Raw genomic sequence first — 24,971 nt, forward strand, 5'->3', positions numbered from 1 at the left:
CACTGGTTACCAATTCAGGCCAGAGCCGACTTCAAGGTCCTGCTCCTGACCTTCAAAGCCCTACACGGACAATCCCCATCCTATATGTCGGACCTAATACAACCTTACATCCCAGGAAGACCACTACGGTCCCAGGACGCTGGTCAACTCACAGTAACTATACCCAATAAAGTAACCGTCGGGGGCAGAGCATTTACACACCGTGCCCCTCACCTCTGGAATGCTCTCCCTCAGGCTGTCAGGGATGCTGACTCCCTAGACATTTTTAAATCTAAGTTAAAAACTCATCTTTTTTGCCTGCACTACGGTTTGCCATAATCTATGAACATTGCCATGACCATATCCTATTACCCCATGGTTTTTAACATTGTGTTGCTATATTCTATATATAATCTTTTTGTCCTGTTTTTGTTGTTTTTCAAAATTGAATGTTTTGTTGTTGTTGTTTTCACATTTGACTGTTTTTATTTTCCTTGAAATTGTGTGTTGTATTGCCCTGTTGTGAAGTGCACAGAGGCCCCTCGGGGTGATTTTGTACTATAAATAAAAATAAACTGAAACTGAAACTGAAACTGAAACTACTTAGTTCAGAGTTGAGTGTCTTTTCAATCTGCAAGTGGTCCTTGCCCGAGACTAGGAGAGCCGAGTCATCCACGAACAGGAACAGGTTGCAGTCACAAGCAGACATATATTAGGAACAACAGAGGCTCCGGTATGCTACCTATCACACACTGCTGCTGAGTGAGACACCAGTGGTGGGAAAAGTACTCACATTTCAGTAGCAACACTCCGTTACAAGTAAAAGTCTGGAAATTCGAAAGTATTGGCATCAAAATGTACTTACAGTATGCGGGGAACTGCGGGAGCAGTGTGTTTCAAGCCGGACAAAATAGACGTCCGAGTGCCGTTTCCGTCCTTCTTTCTCGTCCGGGCTGAAACACACACTAGACGAGCAGCAACAGACGACGAACATGAGACAGATTATAGATTCTGTGTTTACTTACAATATAAGCAGTTTGCAGTGCACTGCACACACCTTCGTGTAACTTCTGTCGGAGAGTGTGTTGCACATCAGATTGTGGAAAGAGTGACAGGCTGTCTCGTTGTGAAAACTGGAGGGCTTTCCACACTAATGCTAAGGCAGCTAAACAGTTAGAATCCTTACCCACTTAGAGGCGTTAAAGTGTGTTTTCTACCAGGATAAATGATTGGGGAAGGTATGTTCTCTTTTTTTGTTTATATAGAATGCTTAAGCACGTGGGCTAAAGTTGGAAGAAAGGGGGCATTTCACTATTAAATAATATTTCTTTTGCACAAATCTTGACACATTCTAAAAAAAGAAAATAATCATTCTGCTTACCCTTAAAGAGGGAAGGGTTCTATGTTCTATCAGAGGTAATTACATGAATATATTAATATATTTCCCACATAATATTGTGCTAACTTGAAGTTATTTTTCACTTGGGTGGCGATCTTGTGATAGAGGTGGGCGATATGGTGATAGTTATCGCTGAGACGATACAATGTCTCCACGATATGCCTTTTCAGAGGAGCCTTGTAAAAAATCCTGTTTAATCGTTAATACAGAGATTCATTGCAGAATTCAATTAAAACCAGCATTTTGGTCTAAATCAGTAGTTCTCAAACGTTAAAATTACAAGGTCTCCGAGTTACATAGCCTACTTGTAAAGTTCAAAAGGAACCCAGAGAGTCTAGTTTGTCAAGTAATTTGAAAAATAACCATTAAAAACGTGAAAAAATCGTGTATCGTGATACAGCTTGTGAAAATATCGTGATGTTGTATTTTTCCATATTGCCCACCCCTAACTTGAAGTGAAAAGAGACCTTAAAGTTATGATTTATAATTACATATTAAAGAAGTGCTCTGTGAAAAAGTAACTTGCCCAAGTGATAGCTATGCCAAACATTACGGTCTGTTATGTTTCAGGGCCACCAAAGTGATTACACAAATAAGTTATTGGTCTGTTGGTCTATCTAGCCTAAAGGTCAGGATAGGCCAGATTAATATGGAGGAATGAAAGACACACACACACACACACACACACACACACACACACACACACACACACACACACACACTGCCTTGTCTACCTACCATGTCTGTGTAGGCCTACATGCATGCATGTACCGTATGTATATGAGTTTTCACTAATCATTTTCAACCTAGATTTAAAACTATCCACAACATTCCAACATCCCATCGTGCATTGCGCAGAAGTTGCACAGAGCTTCCGGCACCGCAGCCGATTGTGATCTACAAGCTCACAACGGTTGCATCTGCGACGCGACGTGAGCTTGTATGCAGTGGTGTGATATGGATTTTAGAAGTGGTACCCCTCTAAATTCATGATGTCACGTGCACGTCACGTACGCACGCGCGTGCACGCGCATGTGTGCACGCATGCCTGCCGCTCGGTGCTAGTTGAAATACTGTATTCAACATCACAACATTTTTAATGTAGCCTAATTATATTTCTTATTATTTAGTTACATTGTTAATTATTTTCCAAATAATTCAAATGTTTCAATTAATGTATTTTTTTTAATATAAAATATAAAATAACTTTACATATTACATAGACTTTACTTTACAATCATAGACACTTTCGGAACTCTCCCTCCACTATGCATGCAGCTCTGACAAAACAACACACTGCTTGCTTCGTTTTTCTTCCACTCTTGTGAAGTGAACAGATGAGATGTTCACAAAAGGAGACGTTTTGTCTGCAAAGAATGCAAGGCGAACGTGCTGCTGGCCGTGTACAAGTGTAGACTAAATGAGGACGTAGGTGAGAACTGCCTACCCGAGTATTGTTATGCAAAGTCAAAGCAGCTAGCCAGGTAGGGGGACTGAAATGTTCGTGCTGACCGCGGCGTCACACAACTTGACGACGTGCGTGCACGCGCGGGTCGTGTGTGCGTGCATGTGGGGCGTGCGTACGTGCAGCTTGAAAAAAAGAAGTGTGGGCTCGCCAAGCCCACGCAAGCCCACGGCATCTCACCCCTGCTTGTATGTCCGCTGCTAACCGGAAGTGTCCTACACATAATGCTCCAGTAAATGTTTGCGGAAACGGGTGGATAAAAGGCTCTAATTCGTTCTCCAGCTATACCACCAACATGTGGAACACCCTGCCGCAAGCCTTAAAGGAGTGCAAATCCATAGCCTCCTTCAAAATTGGTCTGAAAAGTCACCTTCAGGCGGCTGCTACTCGAGACTTGTAAATAGACTAAGCCCCCATGTTTCTACCCCTTTTTTCTGCTTTTGTAATTGTGGGACTTTAGATGTTGTCATTATTATTTCTATACTAGGCAGGCAGTCAGTCAGTCATATCAAGTTCTCCTCAAAACTTCGGTTCCTTTCTACTCCTACATACTTAGACAGAAAATGAAAATAAAAACATCAATGTGTTCAGCTTACAGTGGCGAAGTGTGCTATTATTTTTTACAGCAATCGGCCAAATGGTGGCGCTGTAGGAAGTCTTCGAAAGTGCGAACTTTGAACAGGTAGAGCTCATGCTCTGTTTGAGGTACAGCCATGAAACCTGTATACACGTATGCGTCTCCTCATGCCGAACAACTTTTACGCTCTGACTTTTAACCTTTGACCTTTAGATCCCCCAGAATTTTGAATTATATGAAAAACAGTAAAAATCTATCTCCTCCTGGGATCTTTGTGTTACGTGCACAAAACTTTTTTCCCATGAAATTTGAACCTATATCTGGGTCAGTGACGTGACGCCCCAAAAAATGGGTTTTTAAAAAAACTTTAAATAGCAGGCATAAAAATGATTTACTTTTATTCTACTCACTCTCAACTTTATGGAAACACATTTTGTTTTTAGATATTTTATTGGAATCAGACTTTATTCAGCAGTTTGTTGTACTTGTGCCTAAAATCGTCATATGGTGTGACATGACAATAATTGTTCATAAAATGAAAATGGAGTACACCTTTAGTGTAGGCACCATGAAATTTGCCTTGTAAAACTGTTGACACATGTCTCTAAAGGTCCCCCTAAGTATTTTTAACATATATTTGAGTCATATTAGTTTGGAAATATATAGTTACATTTGAGGTTTATAAATTAATAAGACCAACTGGGGCCATTTTGGGAAATAACTTCGGAAATAAAGTTGTCGCGTGAAAATGACGAAAACAAGAGACTCTCTCCTGCCCTCTTGTCTCGGTGAAATGCAAGCTGGACACGCCCCCCTTGCTGTTTCCTTGTCAGCACGGCTGCACGGACTGACAGCGCAGCGGTGGAAGAAGTACTCATATTTTGTACTCAAGTAAAAGTATCAACAAGTAACAGTATCGATACTACAATGTAGAAATAAACCGTTACAAGAAAATGTCTGTCACGCACTGTGAGCTTGTAGATCGGCTAATTTCAAATGGCCGATGTATATATAGTAATTAATGAATGGTTTGTAATAATAATTAAACAAAGTATTTTTAATAAAAAAAAATTTAAATAACTGCAGGGGAGTAAAAGTAGCCTACAATGATTTATTTTGAGATGAAGTGGAGTAGAAATAAAAGTACTGAAATGTAAAACACTCCAATAAAGTAAAAATACCTCAAAAGTGTAGGGCCCTACGTAAGTACAGTATCTGAGTAAATGTAGCGTACTTAGTTACCGACTGCAGGCGAGCCGATTAGAAGAAGGCTATCTCCACCTCAAAGTACAATCAATACTTGAGTAAATGTAGGCTACTTAGCTTATTACACAGCTTCGCACTATGTCCTCAAATACAGAGATATTGGATTAAGATTTTTGAGGCGCTCTCTGATATTCTGGACACCCAAATTGACCCTGACCCAATACTAATTATCTTAGGCACATCAGACCCCATTTCCAACTTGACAAGTTCACAACGACATCTCCTTTCATATGGTCTGATTACAGCAAAGAAGCTGATTTTAACTCATTGGAAAAAAGAGGAAGCACCTGCATTTAAACACTGGCTTAATGAAATGACTAGTACACTTCACCTTGAGAGAATACGATATTCCCTTAAAGACAGACAGGCACAATTTGATAAGATCTGGCTGCCCCTTGTCCGTTACCTGAGTAGAAGGATGATGTTAGTGTAAACAGACTGTTTATTCTAATGCATGTCCATTGGATAATTCATTCTGATTCTCTATTATGCGTTTCGTCACTGAGCAGTAGGGGTGGGAGGGTATGAAGGGGTTGTTTTGATGACATATTGTATTTTATTTCTTGTTGTTTTCAGCTCTTTCCTTTTCTTTCTTTATTATATATGCTAAAACAGAAAATTGTTAATCTTATAACTGATACATCCTGTTGTTGATAATCTGTTGGCAATAAAACGTATTTGACAAAAAAAAAATGTAGGCTACTTAGTTACTTTAGCGGGCGAGCGGCTCTCATCCACTCACAATGATGACAAGCCTCGGTACAAAGTGCTTGGTTTAGTACTTGAGTAAATGTTGGCTACTTATACTTTACACACGAGTCCCGAGCGTAGATGCGAGCGCAAGCCTCGGCCAAAGTGCTTGGTTTAATGTTTTATTTTAACTCTATCTTCTAATTATTATTCACTTATCCTCACAAATAGTCGCCCTGTCCGGCTGTCCCCTATTTATCTTATTTTGTCATGATGATTTGTCCCAGGAACGGCCCGGGAAAGAAAAGCTCCATAAAAATCACCGAGTCACAATGGCTTGTTCATCCCGCACATGAACCTCTCATTGCGGCATGAACAGCGAACAGCAGCCGCTATCCACAAAGCCTGGAGCGAAGTCAAGACCCCCCCCCCCCCCCCCCCCCCCCCTCGCGACTGTAGACTCGTGCAAGCTGCATGTGCTTCAGCATGAATACAGCGAAATCAGTCCCATCAATTACAAAACATAACACAACGTGTGATAGCATACATATCGTTGGTCATCGTAAAAAAACAGGAAAAAACCTCCATAACCAAATACCGAGTCCCCTCTCCTCTGTTAGTTCTACCCACGGATGAGCCCGGCCGCTGGGCCGGGCAGAGCTCCAGTAGCCGCTCTAGCAAGCCTGGAGCGAGTCAAGACACGCCCCTCGCGACTGCAAGCACTTGTTTTCAATATGAATATAGCGAAATCAGTCACGTAAATTAATAAAATAATATACGAGGGGACAGAATTCAGATCGTTGGTCATGGTCATTAATGTGCCATAGTGTCATAGTAAATCAGTGTCAAACATAATATTCTGAAGAAAACTGACACTGAGACTGAGACTGACACTCAGTAATGGGGTCTTGTGATCAAAATAAGTCTTTTCACAGACACAATTGTTTGTGTAAGGACACATTGATGACCTCTGACATACAAACATACTGTACATACATACATAGGATACATACATACATACATACATACATACATACATACATACATCAAGTTACCTTTGTATGGATAAAATGAACACTGAATTGACAGACATGGATGGGGGGATTCTATAATGGTATTACAATAATTGTACTTCACTTTAACACTTTAAAGCGACACTATATGAAACCTTTTTTAATGAATGAAATGTAATTTTGTCCAATCTGTATGGTAGAATGTTAATACAGTATAACACAATACAAGTGTTGTGGTTGTATTTAGTCTCCCTGCTGTTCTACTGAGGAATACCAGTCACTTCGCCAAAAATCCAACTCGCCAAATCAACTTGCTAGGACACCTCGCCAATGAGCAGGGTTGTCAACATTGGACTGTCAGTCGAGGAGAATCCAGGAGATGTATTTTTTAGGGTGTGTGCAGAACTCCCAAACGGGGGTCTGGTGGTCCTCCCCACAAAACTTCTTATAAGATATATATTGTCCTGTGTTCTGTTGAATTGTGTGCATGTTTGATACTTTTTATCAGGATTGCTTTACTAACATACGTACAATTTCAGCCTTAAAATGCCAAATGTAGGTGTACGGATTTGATGACTGAAGAAAAGTAAGACATCCTTAATAATGACTTCTCATCTGGGGTTCCTCCCCCAGAAAATATTTAACATAGTATATGTAAATCCAGGAGCATTGACAAGCCTGCCCAATGAGCGTGGACAATTTGGCGAGTTGGATCTTTGGCAAAGTGACCGGTTACCCTACTGAGACATTTAGACCGTGTCAAAGGTCATGTCTCACCTAGACACATGGATCTGACATGGATGTTGACCTGATGGTCAAGATTCAAATTATCCCGAGTACTAAGCAGGCAGGCTCTATTAGCTCAACGTGAAAATGTCAGCACTTGCGCAGGAAACCAGGTTCACATCCGGGGTCGAAGAGGAAAGTTACATAGTAGCAACAAACTTGTGATATCAACCATTTACAGTTCTCTGATATAATATACAAAGGTTAATCCAGTGGACTTTTGGTCAGAGTCATTCCTTACAGCAGGTCAATGATTACATAGCAGTCTTCTTAAATCGCTACTCAGTGCAAGTTGACTCACTCTTCTACCACACAGCTTGTAAGGAGGTACTGTAATAAGGTAAGCATTCTGCATGTAAATAAGTTACCGATCTTTCAATATATCATTACTAATCCAAACAAATCATGATACATAATTGTAAAGAGTAGAGTAAATCATGACTGCATAATGACAGTAATTATTTACTTTATACAGTTCATGAAATTGGATACTGTAATATTGGACATCTCCAAATGTTGTCTGTTTTATCTCACTTAGAGAAAGCAATAGCTGGCATCAGTTACTTTTAAATTGAGTTCAAACACTTTACCTCACAGAAATCATAATCCTATACAAACTTTTAACTTGCCACCACAGGACAGGGAGATTGGGTGGTATAGCCTAAAAAGCCTTATAACAAAACACAAACAATGCCCTATATGCCCCTGTCATGTAACAATAGTGGCGTTTCCATAAACATATTCGAATTAGGGAAGCGAATTATCAGAAATGCGCTTTAAGACAAAGCGAATTTAGCCCGTTTCCATTAAACTGGTGAAATGCGATTCTTGGGAGATCCTGCCTGGGTCCGTCTGACCGACCTGCTGTAAACATTTCCCGCGGGCTTGCACACAGTGCACAGAGCTGGGATGGGGCTGAATTCAGACCGAGAGACGTGAGTGCACTGCTGTGACTCGCTGCACACGCATCCTGATTCCCGACCTAGAGCCAGTCGCGACGCACCGCCGCGGAGAAAGTGCGGCCGGCGGGAGCACAGAGCAAGCGACCCCGGGCTGGGGCTCCCCGAGGGGCGTCCCCGAGCCGAGCCGAGCCGAGGCGGCCGGCCCACCGCCCGGTTGAGTCCTCCGGGCAGACTGCATCCTGCAGCGTCGCAGATGCGAGCTGCTCTGAGCTTGTACGCACACTTTCGGCACGCGCAACACAGTGTGATGACAAAGGGTCACTCCGTGTGAAAATAAAAGTCTGGGTTTCCGAGGCTACTCCGTGTGTAACAACCGGTTTGTTTTGTAGGCTAACGCTATACAATGGACGTTAATTAAGCGGTGGGGGAAAGTGTTATAGGAGGACGATATGGACCAGAACGTCATATTTTATTCGCATTTATTGTCTTACCCGTTTCCATTCACTTAAGCGCATTTAGTTTATTCGATTAAGCCTCAAAATCCTCCTCCTCCAAGCGGATAATCTTTTTTGCGGATAATGAAAGTTTATTCGCATTTTGAAGTGTTTCCATAAAAACATTTTGCGATTAAGCCGTTAATGCGCAAAAAGTAGCTTTATGGAAACGCCACTAATGTAGCATCTAAACTTGAATGGTAAACCAATTTTCTGCCCTCCCTATGAATAACAATAATCTCCATATATGCTTCCAATGTAGTTAGTTGGTTAAAATCTTTGTATTTATTTATTTATTATTATTTTTTATTTAATGTTAATTTGGGTTGTTTACAGTGGCTACAATGCCTTCCAAAAGGAACAAACGCGGCAGGCGCCAGCAGGGACAGAAAGAGTTGGAGGCGCCAACTAAGGGGAGCAGCACTACCAGCACACCAGCAGGTGAAGCATTGTGATAGAAATGCCAAACAACCATTTCCTACATCAGTGGTTCTCAAAGTGGGGTTTGGGTTAACTAGACTTATATATCCATCGGCTATTTGAAAATAGTAAATGCAAGCTGAAGTATAGGCCTATTTTCTCAGAAGCATATGTATTCATTCATGGAGATATGAGATACAGTATGAGTACAATAAAAAATTGGTTTTGCATGATAAAGTATAAAAGTCTACGCTCCAAACTTCTAGTATAGCATTTCTAGGGTAAAATAGGGAGTGGCTGAGGTTGCTGGGTTGTCAGTTATTCGAGTTTCTTTAGAGTTTCTTAACCGCTTAAAGGGACGATTCATCTTCTTCTTTTTCTTCTTCTTCTTCTTCTTCTTCTTCTTTTTCTTCTTCTTCTTCTTCTTCTTCTTATTATTATTATTATTCTTATTATTATTATTTTCTTATTTTTTTCCGGCTAACCTGGCTTTTGGGAACACCCGGGACCGTTTTTAAGTTACTTGATTCAATATTTAGAAACCCATTGTAACTTCAAACTCCATTTTAACGTTTAACCAAAAACACCCATCCTTAGTTCTGATGACTCTTACTACCCGCTTAATTCATGAGGAGGCTGTACAAATAATACAATACAAAAATTATGTAAGATAAATGAAAAAAGTAATTGAAAAAACAGTAAGGACAGTACAGTTCTCTGCAAGTCATATTGTCCATTCTCCCATTTTAATCCCTTGGCACTTTGAGCACTAAAGACTTTAGATTGGTTCTGCAATATAGTGGTTGTTGTTTTTAAAGCTCTGAATTGTTGGGAGGTGAGGTCGAACCGAAGAGAAAGCGGTCAAAATGAGCTTCAAGCTACGAGTCAGCAGAACCAAGGACAGGTGTTTTTGATGAATCTATCAATGGTTAAAATGGAGTTTGAAGTTACAATGGGTTTGTATGTCTGATAAAATGAATATCAAAATACTGAATCAAGCAACTTAAAACTGTTCCGGGTGTTCCCAAAAGCCTGGTTAGATTATAAAATTACCAAAGTTTATTTTAATTTTTACGTGAAATATCCCTTTAACCCTAGGGCAGGGGTGGGCAACTTTGATGATGGAAAGGGCCACTATATTTCCACACTCACGCCAGAGGGCCACATTGCATATTGTTACTGTCAAGCAAAAACCTCTTATCTAAGAGTAGCAAAAATGGCCGATCTACATGCTCAAAACGTGTCGCAGCGCGACGCGTTTTGAGCTTGTAGATCTGCTATTTTTGCTACTTTTGAAGTAGAATCCTGAAATATCTTTTGTTATTTTTGAATTGGAATCCTGAAATTTAACATTTTTGTTTAATTTCACAAGTTATACTTATGTAAGCTTTATGAACTTAATTACACATACACTTTGGACGTGAAAAATCTAAAATGTTAATACTACTAGTCATTAAAGTGGGTTTGCATTTTTGGAATTGTAACAGCTGAAATCAATAATATAATTAGGTCAATATCAGTATTCTGATATTAACCTGAGGGCCGCATTAAGTGAAGGTGGGGGCCGCATGTGGCCCCCGGGCCGCCTGTTGCCCATGTATGCCCTAGGGCACACATGGGCAACATGCGGCCCGGGGGCCGGACCCGGCCCTTTGATCATCTCAATCAGGCCCTTGAAGTCCTCAAAGAAAAACTAAATTACCCCCCCCCCCCCTCCCCCCCCGTTTGCTATATGTTAATAGTTTTGAAACATTGATTTAACTTGACTCCAATTTTATATTTACCATTTGAGCATGCATGCATACCTCTGTATGTAGTCAATGTTTTTTATTTATTTAACAGTTAAACAGTAAACCTTCCATATTTATAACAATGCAATGTGTTTTTATCAGCCAGCCAGTCAGCCAGCCAGTCGGGTTCTGGTTCATGATCTAATTCTAATGCCTTAAAGCAACATTGATATGATATGATATGATAATATCATATCATATGATATGATATAGACAAATTTCAGTGTGAACTGACAATAAAGTACTATATCATAATGATATAGTACTTTATTGTCAGTTCACACTGAAATTTGTCTTGCGACACCAAGGCCAAACCAAATTGTACAACCCCTGACATGCATTCACGTGCATCTAGTAAGACGCCTCAGGGCTCTGGCTGACTGGCAGAGGTGCAAGGTGCATATCAGATAAGATAAGATACAGTATAAATGTATAGGCTAATTTAAAAGTTGATATGACATTGACGCAGATTAAATTATGTAACTATAATATTTTTTATTGTAGGCCAGAGTACACCAGCGTGATACAGCTGTCTTGTTGTGAAAGGACCTCATTGTAAAGTTAGTTTGGCATGTCTACCAAATTCATGCAGTTTGAACATAATTGTTATGTGTTATGTGTTTCAAGTATCAATTCACTCACTTTATCGAGGTCCGTATGGCCCTCTGGAAATTAATGCTGCCCACCCCTGCCCTAGGGCCTATATGTATTATACATCAAATAGTGTCAGAAAAGCCCCCCAAAAGATATGTAGGAATGTAAAAAAGATATCTGCTATTTTCGCCAACTTTCTTTTATTCTTTTTGCTGAATGTTCTATTCATAGAAAATCTATTTTGACATGCCCATATTTAGGGACACTATAGGGTCACGCGGGTTAACAAACTGATACATAATAGGTGTCACATTTGACCACATGATGAGTGATTTAAAGAATTAAATAGCAGTGCAAAGTCCCGAATAAACTTTATGGACTTGATTGTTTCAGGGAAATTCTGTTAATGTTTTATGCACTTGCTGGCACTAACTACATGTTGACTGGTTTGGAACAGTGATTTATTATGTTGTTTTGTTGTGGACTTGAGTCTTTTGGCTGCATGATTTTTATGATCACACCAATTGACCCACGTCTTTTCCCAATAAAAGGCCACCCACATGGCCACACCATGCAGTATCAATATATTGTTCACCACTGTTGTCATTATAATGTTATGGATGCTTCCATCCCTTTTAAAACAATATCTTTATTTTGCGACCAAAGGTCGCAGTTTTACGGTCTATGGGTTTGCTGCTCTGACATCGTGCTCTGACATCACTGTGATGTCAGGGGAACGGTTCCCCGGGAACCACTCTAACAGAATGGGTTTTCCGCTCTCTGACATCACGCTCTGGCTTCACTGTTATGAATCCCTTTTATGCCCATATATGGAGTTCCCTGATGCCATCAATATTACAATGTAATGTGCATTGTGCAGTAGGTGCAACAAAGCAGTGCCAGGAATTGATGCAGATATCTTAGGACAACCACTGGAACTGGTTTATCTTGATTGGTGCAATGGAGGACCCAAATGCATGGCCCTAGTATATTTATTTACTAATGTGGGCTAGGTATTGACATACAATGACAGCTGCCATTCTAGTCAGCTACGATTGCATATTGCATATTGATTTCTAGAGTGAAATTGGCAGTGGCTGAGGTTGCTGGGTTAATATACAACACTATCCAAACTTTTAATTTGCCTCCATGGGACAGTGAGATTGGCCAAGCCATAAAAAGCCATAAAAAGATTAAAAGAACGACAAAAACAATGCCCTATGCCCCTGTCATGTAAAAATGTAGCATCTAAACTTGGCATTGTTTTTGAAGCTGTGGAAATGATTAACAATGAATAGTACAACCAACATTATTCCCTCCTTATGAATAAGAATCTCTATATCCCCTACCACTTGCGCAATATAGCCAAAATCAAACCAATCATCACCTCACAATATCTTGAAAAAATCATAAATGCTTTTGTTTCTTCCCGGTTAGATTATTGTAATGGACTCTATACCACCCTGAGCCTTTCCGCTATTCACCGTTTACAGTTAGTTCAAAATGCCGCTGCCAGAATCCTTACAAACACACACCGTAGAGCACATATCACACCGGTCCTAGCCGCACTTCATTGGCTTCATCAAGTCCCGTATTGATTTTAAAATTTTATTAACTACTTATAAAGCATTAAATGGGCTGGCCCCACTTTATATAAAGGACCTATTACAACCTAAGCCTAACACGCGCTCCCTCAGGTCCTCCGACAAAGGCCTTCTTATTGTTCCCATAACTAATCTTGTCACTAAGGGTGACCGGGCCTTTGCGGCAGTTGCCCCAAAACTCTGGAATGCTCTACCGCTGACTATAAAAATCACACCCGTGTGAACTGAGCGGTGGTTTACCCACCAACACCCCCCCCCCCCCCCCCCCTTCCCCCCTGTGTGTGTGTGTGTGTGTGTGTGTGTGCGCGTGTGTGTGTGTGTGTGTGTGTGTGTGTGTGCCTGGTCTGGCCTGGCCTGAAAACAGCACCCCTCCCTTAACATGTGTGATAAGTGGGACAGGTGAGGGCAATGGCAGTCCCACAGTAATCAGTGGGATTGGTACCTGGTGTGTGCAATGGCACCACACCTTTCAAAATGGCACCTGGACAGGCAGAGTGACACTGCGTTTGTCCAGGTTGCCTGCATGGTTCCTGCTTCACGCTGCTGGCGGCGTGTTGCCCTGTTTGTGCTTGTGGCATGGGCCTAATGACATTCATTTTGGAGCTCAGGACTAGAAGACAGAGCTGGTAGTGACTTGTGTTTGAACACAAGCTCAGATAATCAAAGATGTGTCAACAAGCCACAAACTAGAGCCGGCCCTGTGAATGGGACATACAGGTCTGGAGATTGTGCCTTTAGACTGTGAACCGCTGTTCTTTTAACCTTTTGTTTTTGTATAGTTTTTATTATCTATGCTGCTACTTGAGTTGATGGTATATTGCATATTGTCACCTTTATTGTTACACATCCAAGAAGCAAAGAAACTGAAACTAGTGCAGCGGATATCTTACATTTGGTCAACATTGTGGTTACACATCCAAAAAGTAAGGGAACGGAAACTAGTACAGCTAATAAGGCAGAAATAATTGTTGGGGCGTGCAGAGCTACTCTAAGGGTTTGCAGTGCTGTGTAGTGGGGTGCCTTTATACTTAAGTGTTTCATTCATTTTTGCTGTGGTTTTTTACTATTCTGTTGTGCTAATTAGTGTGTGGGGCTACCCACCCCCAGAGTGCTTTACAGCAGCTCACAGCAATATTCTTCTAGCCACTAGTGGCACTGTTTCCTTCACTGAACATTGGAGGTGCCCATTAGTGCTAAACCTCAATTATATTATCTGATCACTCTTTGGTTGACCTTTTGCTGGATGTCGTTATATTGGTGTGTTGAACATAGGTGAAATACTTTGTACAATTCTCCTAAACTGTTAATAAATATAACTTTTTTGCCAACCTCTGGTTATTATTCACTCAAACTGAATACTTACCTTTATGTCCGGGTCTCTCACCCTGTAAATGAGAGTGGCGTTGTCATATACATGTAATAGGAGTGCGTAGCGCCTCCACCTGGTTACAATTGGCGTTGTCGGCAGGATCTAGTCTTTGGTTGGTTGGAGAATTGTGCATTGTATAGCAGTAGCAGCATAGTTGGGTTTTATTTTTGGTTTTTAAAGAACAGCGGTTGGCAGTGGAGACTGCCCCCTCAGTGGACTGACAGCATGCTGTGCCACATGGCGGTCTGGTGGCCCTCCCCTGAACTGCTGAAACCCTGGAAGAAGTGCTCCAGAGACGATGGGAGGAGATGGCACTGCTGCAAGTCCAAAAATCAAAGACTGTCAGGTCAACGTCAAACTGAGGGACTGTCATGTGTTTACATCTCCACAGAGAAGAAAGCAGACTGCCTTAGGATCAAGGGCCTGAGCATGCAATGAAAGTGCAGGTGGGACTGATGGCATCTCGAGAGCGGTTGCCATCAACTGAGGAGTCGAAGGTCAGCGGGGTGAGCGGCGTCATAGCCACACTCCTTTGGCTCAGATTGACTGGACCCACTGCTGTTGTGACGTGTCAGGTTGACTGGGGTCGCAGCCAACGGGATCCACTGAGGAGTCGAATGTCAGCGGGGTGAGCGGCGTCATAGCCACACTCCTTTGGGCCCGGATCGGCTGGCCTTGGTGGGTACATGTGCTGTGTAGCTGTTCAAGTTGGATCGTGTCACAGTGGCCGTAATGAGTGATTGTACTGCGGAAGGCCTGAGGTGGACTGAGAGCTCAAGTGATGTTCCTCCATGTGGAATCCCTAAGAATCAATTCAATGTTAAACTAAAGTGGGAAAACTATATATTTTATGATGTAGAGTGAGTCGGATGTATTATTTGAATGTTTTGCTGTCTTTAATGCTGTCCAGAAGATTCTCAACAGTGATAGCCCTTACTGTGTCGGCACCCAGACTGATGAGTGAGCCCTGACTGGAAGGGCAGAGAGGACCAGTGTATGGACTGACCTACACCTGGGTTAATATTGGTTTGACATCGTCGGGGCGCCGATGCATTTTGGGAGGGGCGAATGTGATAAGTGGGACAGGTGAGGGCAATGGCAGTCCCACAGTAATCAGTGGGATTGGTACCTGGTGTGTGCAATGGCACCACACCTTTCAAAATGGCACCTGGACAGGCAGAGTGACACTGCGTTTGTCCAGGTTGCCTGCATGGTTCCTGCTTCACGCTGCTGGCGGCGTGTTGCCCTGTTTGTGCTTGTGGCATGGGCCTAATGACATTCGTTTTGGAGCTCAGGACTAGAAGACAGAGCTGGTAGTGACTTGTGTTTGAACACAAGCTCAGATAATCAAAGATGTGTCAACAAGCCACAAACTAGAGCCGGCCCTGTGAATGGGACATACAGGTCTGGAGATTGTGCCTTTAGACTGTGAACCGCTGTTCTTTTAACCTTTTGTTTTTGTATAGTTTTTATTATCTATGCTGCTACTTGAGTTGATGGTATATTGCATATTGTCACCTTTATTGTTACACATCCAAGAAGCAAAGAAACTGAAACTAGTGCAGCGGATATCTTACATTTGGTCAACATTGTGGTTACACATCCAAAAAGTAAGGGAACGGAAACTAGTACAGCTAATAAGGCAGAAATAATTGTTGGGGCGTGCAGAGCTACTCTAAGGGTTTGCAGTGCTGTGTAGTGGGGTGCCTTTATACTTAACTGTTTCATTCATTTTTGCTGTGGTTTTTTACTATTCTGTTGTGCTAATTAGTGTGTGGGGCTACCCACCCCCAGAGTGCTTTACAGCAGCTCACAGCAATATTCTTCTAGCCACTAGTGGCACTGTTTCCTTCACTGAACATTGGAGGTGCCCATTAGTGCTAAACCTCAATTATATTATCTGATCACTCTTTGGTTGACCTTTTGCTGGATGTCGTTATATTGGTGTGTTGAACATAGGTGAAATACTTTGTACAATTCTCCTAAACTGTTAATAAATATAACTTTTTTGCCAACCTCTGGTTATTATTCACTCAAACTGAATACTTACCTTTATGTCCGGGTCTCTCACCCTGTAAATGAGAGTGGCGTTGTCATATACATGTAATAGGAGTGCGTAGCGCCTCCACCTGGTTACACATGTGTGGTCAGAAAAGGTACTACACCACAGGCTTGAGGCTACATACGGACGCACCCACCCACATACACGTCTACACACACGGCCACGTATAGGAACGGCGTGACCACCGCTCAAAAAATGCAGAGTCAGTTGAAGGTTTTAAGAACTTGTTAAAAACACACTTGTTCCGTCAGCATTTTGTTTCATGAAGTGTTATTCTCATTCTTATATTTATTTTACTGACCGACTTGTGCAGTCCCTTGTTTGTTTCTTTTGTTTCTTTTATTCTTGTGTTATTACCACTATGTGCCTTATTTTAACTTGTTTGTGTATACTTTTGTCCATTGTACAGCACTTTGTAACTTTGTTTTGAAAGGTGCTTTATAAATAAAATGTACTTACTTACTTACTTACTATACACTTCCAAACAATGTTTGGAAGTGTATTTTTGTTGTTGTTGTTGTTGTTGTTGTTGTTGGTTTATGTTAACTTGGGTTGTTTACAGTGGTTACAATGCCTTCCAAAGAGATAAGGAGACACCAGCAGAGACAAATAACCACTACAAGCTCACCTTTGCATCCCAACATAACATTTTTATGTTGGGATCAAATACTTGCAGATACAGTATCAGTATAAAAAAACCTGGCTTTTGATTATATACCGTAAGTCTTTCAAGAGCATTGCTAGAGTAAAAACCAGTGGGTGCTATGGTGTTAATTGCTTAAATCTGCAAATGAGAACAGCATTATTGATTTAAACTGGAAACATAGACATAGGTGCAAGACATTAGTTGAGAGTTGGTAGAGTGTGGTGTAACAGGTTAAAACTAATGGTCATTATGTGAAAACTAATAAATAAAGTTAGTCACAAAAGTGGTCTGAGTGATTAAAGGACAAGACAAGATAACATGAGTTTTCCCATTTATGTTTCCAACCAGGGAAGAACTTCGACGCAGCAGAACTGAGAATTGTTCTGATCGGGGGAAGACGAGCGGATGAACCCATTGGAAAGTCTTCCGTAGCAAACATCATAATGGGCAGAGATGTTTTTGAAACAAACAGAACAGCTAAGAGTGTTATGAGACAAAGGGAAGTATCTGGGAGACAGGTCACTATGGTTGACACGCCAGGGTGGAGGTCTCATTATCCCCTGGCTCTGACCCCCAAACTTACTCGGTTAGAAATCCAACAGAGTGTGCATTTGTGTCCTCCAGGACCCAATGTCTTTCTCATTGTGATTCCACTAGACACCACATTAGTTGGAACTGCGAGTTCGGTAGAGGAGCATGTGAGTTCTCTCCTCAGTGACCGAGTGTGGAAACACACTATTGTGGTGTTCACAGTGGTTGATCAAAATAAAATGAGAACTGCGACAGATCTCATTAGAACTGATGTTCACTTAAGACAGCTTACTAAGAAATGTGAAAACCGCTTCCATGTTCTCAACATTAATGGCAGAGGAGATCAGAGACAGGTCACAGAGTTGCTGGAGAAGATGGAGCAGATGGTAGATAGAAATGGTTGCCACTATGAGACAGAAAGAGAAAACCATGTCTTAGACTTAGAGGAAGTGAAGGAGATGGAAGCAGAACGAAGGAAGGCAGATCAGCAATACACAACTAGACTTCCAAAATATACTGGTATGATTTGTTTTACTCTGATTAATGATTTTTCTTTTATATTCTCACATTTATTATAGCGCAAAGTATATAATAACCTGAACATTGTGGCTTTGCTCCTTAAACAAAAAGGTGTCAAAGTGAAATTAAACAATGAATGTTTTCTCTGTCAGGATTGACTGAACTCAGGATTCTATTGTTGGGAAGGTATTGGTCTGGGAAGAGCTCAGCAGGAAACACCATCCTGGGAAGAAGTGTTTTTAAAGTTGGCCAGGGAAGGACAGTGCACTGTGAGGTAGGACATGGTGAAGTAGCAGGGAGACATCTGACAGTGATGGACTCACCGGGCTGGTTCTACAACAGTCAACTACAGGACACCTCAGAGATGGACAAACTGGAGATCCAGAGAAGTGTAGCTCTCTGTCCTCCTGGACCACGTGCTGTTCTTCTTATGGTCCCTGTCGATAAAGCATTCACCAATGAACAGAAAGTAGCGGTAGAGCAGCATATGTCACTTCTGACACCGAGTGTCTGGAGTTACACTGTGGTACTGTTCACCTGGGGAGACTGGCTGGGAGACAGCACCATTGAGCACCACATTGAGGCTGAAGGGGAAGACCTCCGCTGGCTTATCGACAAATGTGGGAACCGGTATCATGTCCTCAACAATGCGAAGGAAGACGACGGTCAGGTCACAGAGCTACTGGAGAAGATAGAAGAGATGGTGGCAAGAAACGGAGGTGGACACTTTGAAGATGATGGAGGTGTTTCAAAGACATTGTCAGAGAGGAAGCGGAACATAGAGGATCAAGTCTGCACATTCATGAGCAGGGTGCGCAGGCAAAGAACTGCTCTGAAAGTTCTGCTTGAAGGTAAGTGTGGCAGACGGTTCTTTATATTCCTAATTGTTATCCTTGCTAGCAGCAGGGCTCTAAGGATGGCGAGGTTAGTCAGTCCATCTAGTATACGACCACTTTTGTCCCGAACAATTTATACTGGCTGCATTGCCATGGAATTTGCTGTTCACCTTCATGCTCACCAGATGATGAACCCTACTGATTTTGCTGAGACATGGCATCACCACTAGCCTCGCAAACCAGAGTCTAGTTTACTAGGCTATACCACCATTAGGCCAAATAAAATAAAAATGGCCTCTAATGGCCAAAAGGCAAATTGCCATGAAACTTGCCGAGCAAATAATCCCTGTAGAATAAACTGATTTCAGTGACCTCATGGCATTTCTCTATACCATTCTTGGGCCGAAAGCTTTCTCTTTTTGTATCATGGTAATCTACTATGAATTATTTATTTGGAAATTCCACATCCCAAATTCTCAGAACTGTTTATAATACATTCATACAACTACAAATTGAAATCAGTGCTAAGTGAGCTAATACGTTTTTGTCTGCCAGGAGAACACCAGAGTCTACAAGATGTGAGGGTGATGCTGGTTGGTGTCAAGCAGTCTGGGAGGAGCAGAGCAGGAAATTACATCCTGCAGGAGACTGTGTTTAAAGAAACTTTATGGAAGGTGAGTCATAATGTAGGAATTTAGTAATATTGTTTTACCCTATCATATGATTTGTCATATGATATGAGTGTGACCCATCATGTGATTAACACACAGAGACTGTTCCCTCAATGAAAACAGTTAAGGCCAGAGTAATTTTATTGTTTTGTTATTGTCAGCTCAATCTGGCGAGCCATCGCAAAGAAAGGGCAACGCCCACTTGGTCTGTCTCTCTTCCAGAAGCGTAGTGACTCTGAGGCTTAGCCCACAATACAGGTTTCGGTACTGTTACTTTGATCAGCACAATTCATCATTGCGATGAACAGTCATTTACCTGGAATTCAATTAGATTCCATTCATGTGCAATTCCCAATGACAACCCCGATTAGCCTCGCAAAGGATAGACCCCGATGACCATCAAGTGGCGGTAAATGATTTACTTGCAGCAACCTCAGGGGAATAGTCCAGACACATTATGGCTAAGATGGCACGCCACATAGTTGCACATCATTTTAAAACAAGACAGTGATTATCTAGTTTTATCTCAGCTGAGGTTTAGTTACAACTCTTGACTAATAAGCAATGGATCGCATTTGGCTATTGATTAATAATCATTATAATTCATTTAAAATGTTATTTAACTGGGCATATACTGGGTGATATGGATACATCTTTAACTAAATAAATAATTTAAAAAGCATGCAGAAAATCTCAAACACCCCACCCTGAGTACGATGCCGGGTCCCTCTCTATAAACTATGACCCCTGTGGCTCCTGATTTAGAAAAAAATCCTAAATCTCTGAGATTTTAAGATATCTTGTGTGCAAGTGGATATTTTGGTTTAAGGGTAGCACGATCTGATGACCAAGATTAGTAGAGGTAATCCTCCGAGGATCATGAATGCAAGTTTCATGGCAATACGCCTGCTACATTTTGAGAGATCATGGCTATATTCCCTCGACCCTATGTTCCCTCAGCCCCATGAGGGCTGAGGGAACATTCACCAGCGAATGTTCACCAGCGTCGGCAGGTTAGCATTTCACCAGGTTAACATTCACCCGTGTCGCTGAGGGAACATAGGGCTGAGGGAACTTGAGCATGGACCTTTGAGATACCGGAGATGGTGAAAAGCCAGTTAGTCTATGTGACATTGAATGTGATTTATGCAACATATTACACAATTTGCACAGTAAGCCAAGGAGGCTACAATGTTATATATATATTTTTTTTTGTAGTAGTAGTATTCCTGTGGCACTACTGTTAGACAAAGTGACGGAATAAAACATAATACATTCAACATATTCGTGACTACCAAGCTTGAGGGGAACTCAGTATTTCATTTAAATGAGCGTCAGCACTTGCAACTTCAATCTGACTCTGTGCTGTTTTCCAGCCGCTTACTGGGCTAGCCTTCACAGTCTTGCTCAAAAGCTCCTACAGTAAGTAAGTCACATGAGTTCATTATTATGTACACCTTATATTCCAGGAGTTTGAAACCCAGACTAAACTGACAGAATATGTCAGACAACAGAGACGAGTTGCTGATCGAAATTTGATTGTGGTGAACTCTCCAGACTGGTCGACTACACCTGCATCACAGAAGATCAAACGCGGCCTAACTCTGTGTTCTCCGGGACCCCATGCTGTCCTGTTGACTGTATCTGTCATGTCCAGCTTCTCCGAAGCTGACAGGAGATCAGTGGAGGAGCTCATGGAGCTGCTGGGGGACAGAGTCTGGAAACACACTCTGCTTCTGTTCACTTCGGGATTCTGGCTGGGGGAGAGATGTGTCGAGGAGTACGTCCAGACCGAAGGTGAACCTCTGAGGAGGCTCCTGGAGAAATGTGGCTACAGGTACCATGTTCTCCAGTTCTCCAGGTACCTCCCATCAGAGGTGACAGAGCTGGTGATGAAAATAGAAGACATGGTGGTGAGGAACAGGGGGCACTTCAGAGGGCTTCCAGACTCAAGAGAAGACGGGTCTATCCGAGACAGAGGGCACTTCGGGGTGGGAGATGAGACAAGACAGATGGCACAGTTTGAAGGACTGGCAAAAATACAGACAGCTGTAAAAGAAGAATGGGAGAAGAGAGAGGAGGAATGTAAGAGGAGAGAGGAGGAGAGGCTAGAAAGAATGTTGAAGTTTGTGATGGCGGAACCGGAAGAACCAACCCAGGAGCCGGAAGAACCAACCCAGCCAGCTGTCAGGAGAAGGAGAAGTAATCCATGGAGTCCTCCATCTAGTGCGTATTATTGTTATTGTTTGTTAAAAAGTGTCAATGTGATCATTCTTACAGTGGCATTTCTAAATGTAACTTTTCTGTTGCATCAGATAACCTCTAAAATGTGGATAATATTTAACTTAAAAAACTGACATACACTTTAATTTAAATCAATAATAGTGCATATAGCCTATAAATTATTTACTGTAGTTGGTTAGAACGTGTCAAACGTAGTACATCTAAATGTTTTGCTGAAGCTGTTAGTGTAGCGAGAACAGGAGACACTCCATTCACCTAAGTAGTGGTTAAATATTTAAGTATGTATATACTGTATTATGTGATGATAATCATAAGAATACATGTATTTTTTCAGTTATTTCTTCATGTATTAATGTAATTCTACATGTATTGCCGTCTTATGTTCCAGTGAGTGGTGGACCACCAGCTGAACCAGGAAGTGAATACGTCCTGTCAGCCCACCATAAGGTTTATGATTGGCTGAAGACAGTTCCACATGGACCAGTAGCATCTTCAGGATATGACACCTTGGGTGAAGCTCTCTGCCAGGAAGACGCTGATGTGATGAGTGTAAGTCATGATATAATATGTTCCTTAGATTAAACTATGGTTTGATTAACTGCAGTTAATCAAGCAATCATACATACAGTTTCAGTGGGGGAATGTATCTGCGCTCCAAAGTCCTATAAGTCCTAAAGGCATACATGGGCACCTTCACTTAATTTGGCCCTTAATATCAGAATACTGACATATTGATTTCAGCTGTTACAATTCCAAACATGCAAACATGACCTGCTTTAATTACTTCAGTCGACTGTATATTAGTACTATCTTCTTGATGACTAGTAGCTAGTCTAGTTTTTTTTATGTCCAATGCATTTGTGATTAAGTTCATAAAGTAAGAAGTAACATAAGGTCACAGTCGGGCAGAAACCGGCTGCTTCACCATACAAGGCCATTGCACAAAAGTAGTGAAAACAGCAGATCTACAAGCACACAACGCCTCGCGGTGCGAGGCGTTGTGTGCTTGTAGATCGGCTTTTTTCACTAGTTTAAATCATTTTTAAAATGATGAATACAAAACAAACGGTTTTGGACATACAAGGTTTCCACCCGACAACGACGATAAGTAACATAAGAGCCTGTACATGCATTTTACATTAAATAAAAAACAAATACTTTTCAGGATACCAATTAAAGAATTGCGATGCGTTTTGAGCTTGTAGATCTGCTATTTTTGCTATTTTCAACTGTATATGCATTGTGGCCCTCTGGAGTGAGTGTGAAACTATAGTGGCCCTCTCCATCATCAAAGTTCCCCCCCCCTGTCCTAAGGCATGCTTATACAGTTATCAGGCTACTAACGTTGTATCCTGCTGAAAAGACCATTACTGTATCAAAATTAATCAACACATTTACTTTCTGTTTTCTTCCTATAGAGAGTGCTCTTCGGTGCATCACCTCCCACTTTAACTCTCAGATCCAGAAGAAATTCCATGGTGAACCTTAAATTATTCTCATTCTCATTTAACCATGTTTATTTTATGCACCTCGACAACACTGAATTCCATCAGGCAGAAATCTTCAATATATTTTAATATAACAACAACGACAACATACAACAACAACTACAAAAACAACAATAATAATAATAGTAATAATAGTAACATTAGTAATAAAATATAATATAACATTTTTAATAATAATGTTGTTGTTGTTGTGGTTGTTATTGTTGTATACGTGCAAAACTGTCAAACAGTTAGTGATTGTCTGTCTGTTGTCTTCTGTTCCAGTGAGTGGATCTAGAAATAGGCAGAGTTTCTGCCTGGCTGCTGAGTGAGGAGACATCCTGGACCAATAGCGCCCTCTTCAGGCTAATGGGGCACCATGAATGCAGCTCCCAGCCACACAGGTCTATGAAGATGTTCCATAGATAGACATTTGGATTGACAAGAATAACATCAATTTTATGTCATTGTCGAATACTGTATATTTACCGTACTATTATAGGCTAGGTGATTATAGTAACAACACACAATGTATGTAATGTCATATCATATGACTCATATGATCATTGTACAGAACATTGCTCAGTTAAACTCATCATCTTAGGGAAACAACATTATATTATTGCATGTACTTTGAACCAATCCTCCTGGGTTTGGTATCATTCTGATCAACATCATGCAGTGTAACTCAATGTGTTCCTGTTTTTTTAGGATCGGATTTGCTTCACCTCTAGAGTTAATATCCCTGTACATAATGAATGCATTGCATTTGAGTAGGTCTATAGAGTACAAATATTAACATGTTTCATTATTTTTGCTAACTGCAGAATGCAGTTGTAATTCAGAAAATGTAAGCATTTAATTAAACACAAAGAGGACTAACTGTATGTTCCTCTCACTTCTGTACACCTGTACGACCCTGTAGCCTACTGTAAGCCTGTGCAGGTGACAAATAAAGATGTCCTAGTAAATAAAATGGGCTTGCTGTCATCATCAGTCAGTTTAACTTTCAACTGATGCAGTAACATCATCTGAAGCAGCAATACATGTGTTTGAAATAAAGCTTAAAGTCATCATATGATTTGTATAATTATTGACTTTCACTGCCTCTTCACAACCTGAAGGATGTTACACTACTGTTGCACAACTGTTTCAATGACCTCCAAGTAAACGTACTGATAATACAGCCTGTTCATCTTATTTATTTGAGTGTTCTATATTATTTCTGATTTGCACAGCCTAATGTTTGTTGTATAGATACAAGCTTGTTGCGTGTCACTTCGTGATAAAAAAAAGTTTGAGAATCACTGCTAGGGTCAGTGTTAAAAATGTAAGGCAAAAGCAAAAGCGGTTGCAGCAGTATGCTACAACCGTCTCAGTGAACAGACTGCAACCGTCTTAGTGAACAGACATTCTGTTTGCGGAACTGTCACCTTCCACCACATCCTACACGGTTTTAATATCTTCCTGCACAAAATCTTCCTGCTAATAAAGCATGAACATGAACGCCTCACTATGTATACTAACTATATTGGTGCCCTACAGGCACGGTCAGACGGTCTGGCATGTTATGAATGATGCCAAATGCCTTCTCATGTTGCTATACCAAGTTTATCCAATCAGGAGA

General features: G+C 41.3%; 1 protein-coding gene across 3 annotated transcripts; it reads left to right on the top strand.

The window, feature by feature from the left end:
• The first annotated feature begins 7,488 nt into the window (after window positions 1-7,488).
• Window positions 7,489-24,411, top strand: LOC308286589 (GTPase IMAP family member 8-like). Of its 3 annotated transcripts, none has more exons than XM_080727671.1 (9): window positions 7,489-7,515; window positions 8,908-9,012; window positions 17,405-18,106; window positions 18,259-18,957; window positions 19,498-19,616; window positions 21,083-21,839; window positions 22,246-22,406; window positions 23,276-23,335; window positions 23,630-24,411. In XM_080727671.1, the coding sequence occupies exons 2-9, from the start codon at window positions 8,916-8,918 to the stop codon at window positions 23,630-23,632; spliced, it is 2,598 nt and encodes an 865-aa protein (XP_080583797.1). In that variant the 5' UTR covers window positions 7,489-7,515; window positions 8,908-8,915; the 3' UTR covers window positions 23,633-24,411. The 3 variants fall into 3 exon arrangements, with proteins under 3 accessions (XP_080583797.1, XP_080583799.1, XP_080583798.1); XM_080727673.1 differs by having other exon boundaries at window positions 7,501-7,515; window positions 16,973-18,106; XM_080727672.1 differs by lacking the exons at window positions 7,489-7,515; window positions 8,908-9,012 and adding an exon at window positions 11,116-13,196 and having other exon boundaries at window positions 16,614-18,106.
• The last annotated feature ends 560 nt before the right edge of the window (window positions 24,412-24,971 follow it).

Source organism: Nannobrachium achirus (genome assembly GCF_963921795.1).
Source record: "Nannobrachium achirus genome assembly, chromosome: 6".
In the NCBI taxonomy this organism is placed as follows: domain Eukaryota; kingdom Metazoa; phylum Chordata; class Actinopteri; order Myctophiformes; family Myctophidae; genus Nannobrachium; species Nannobrachium achirus.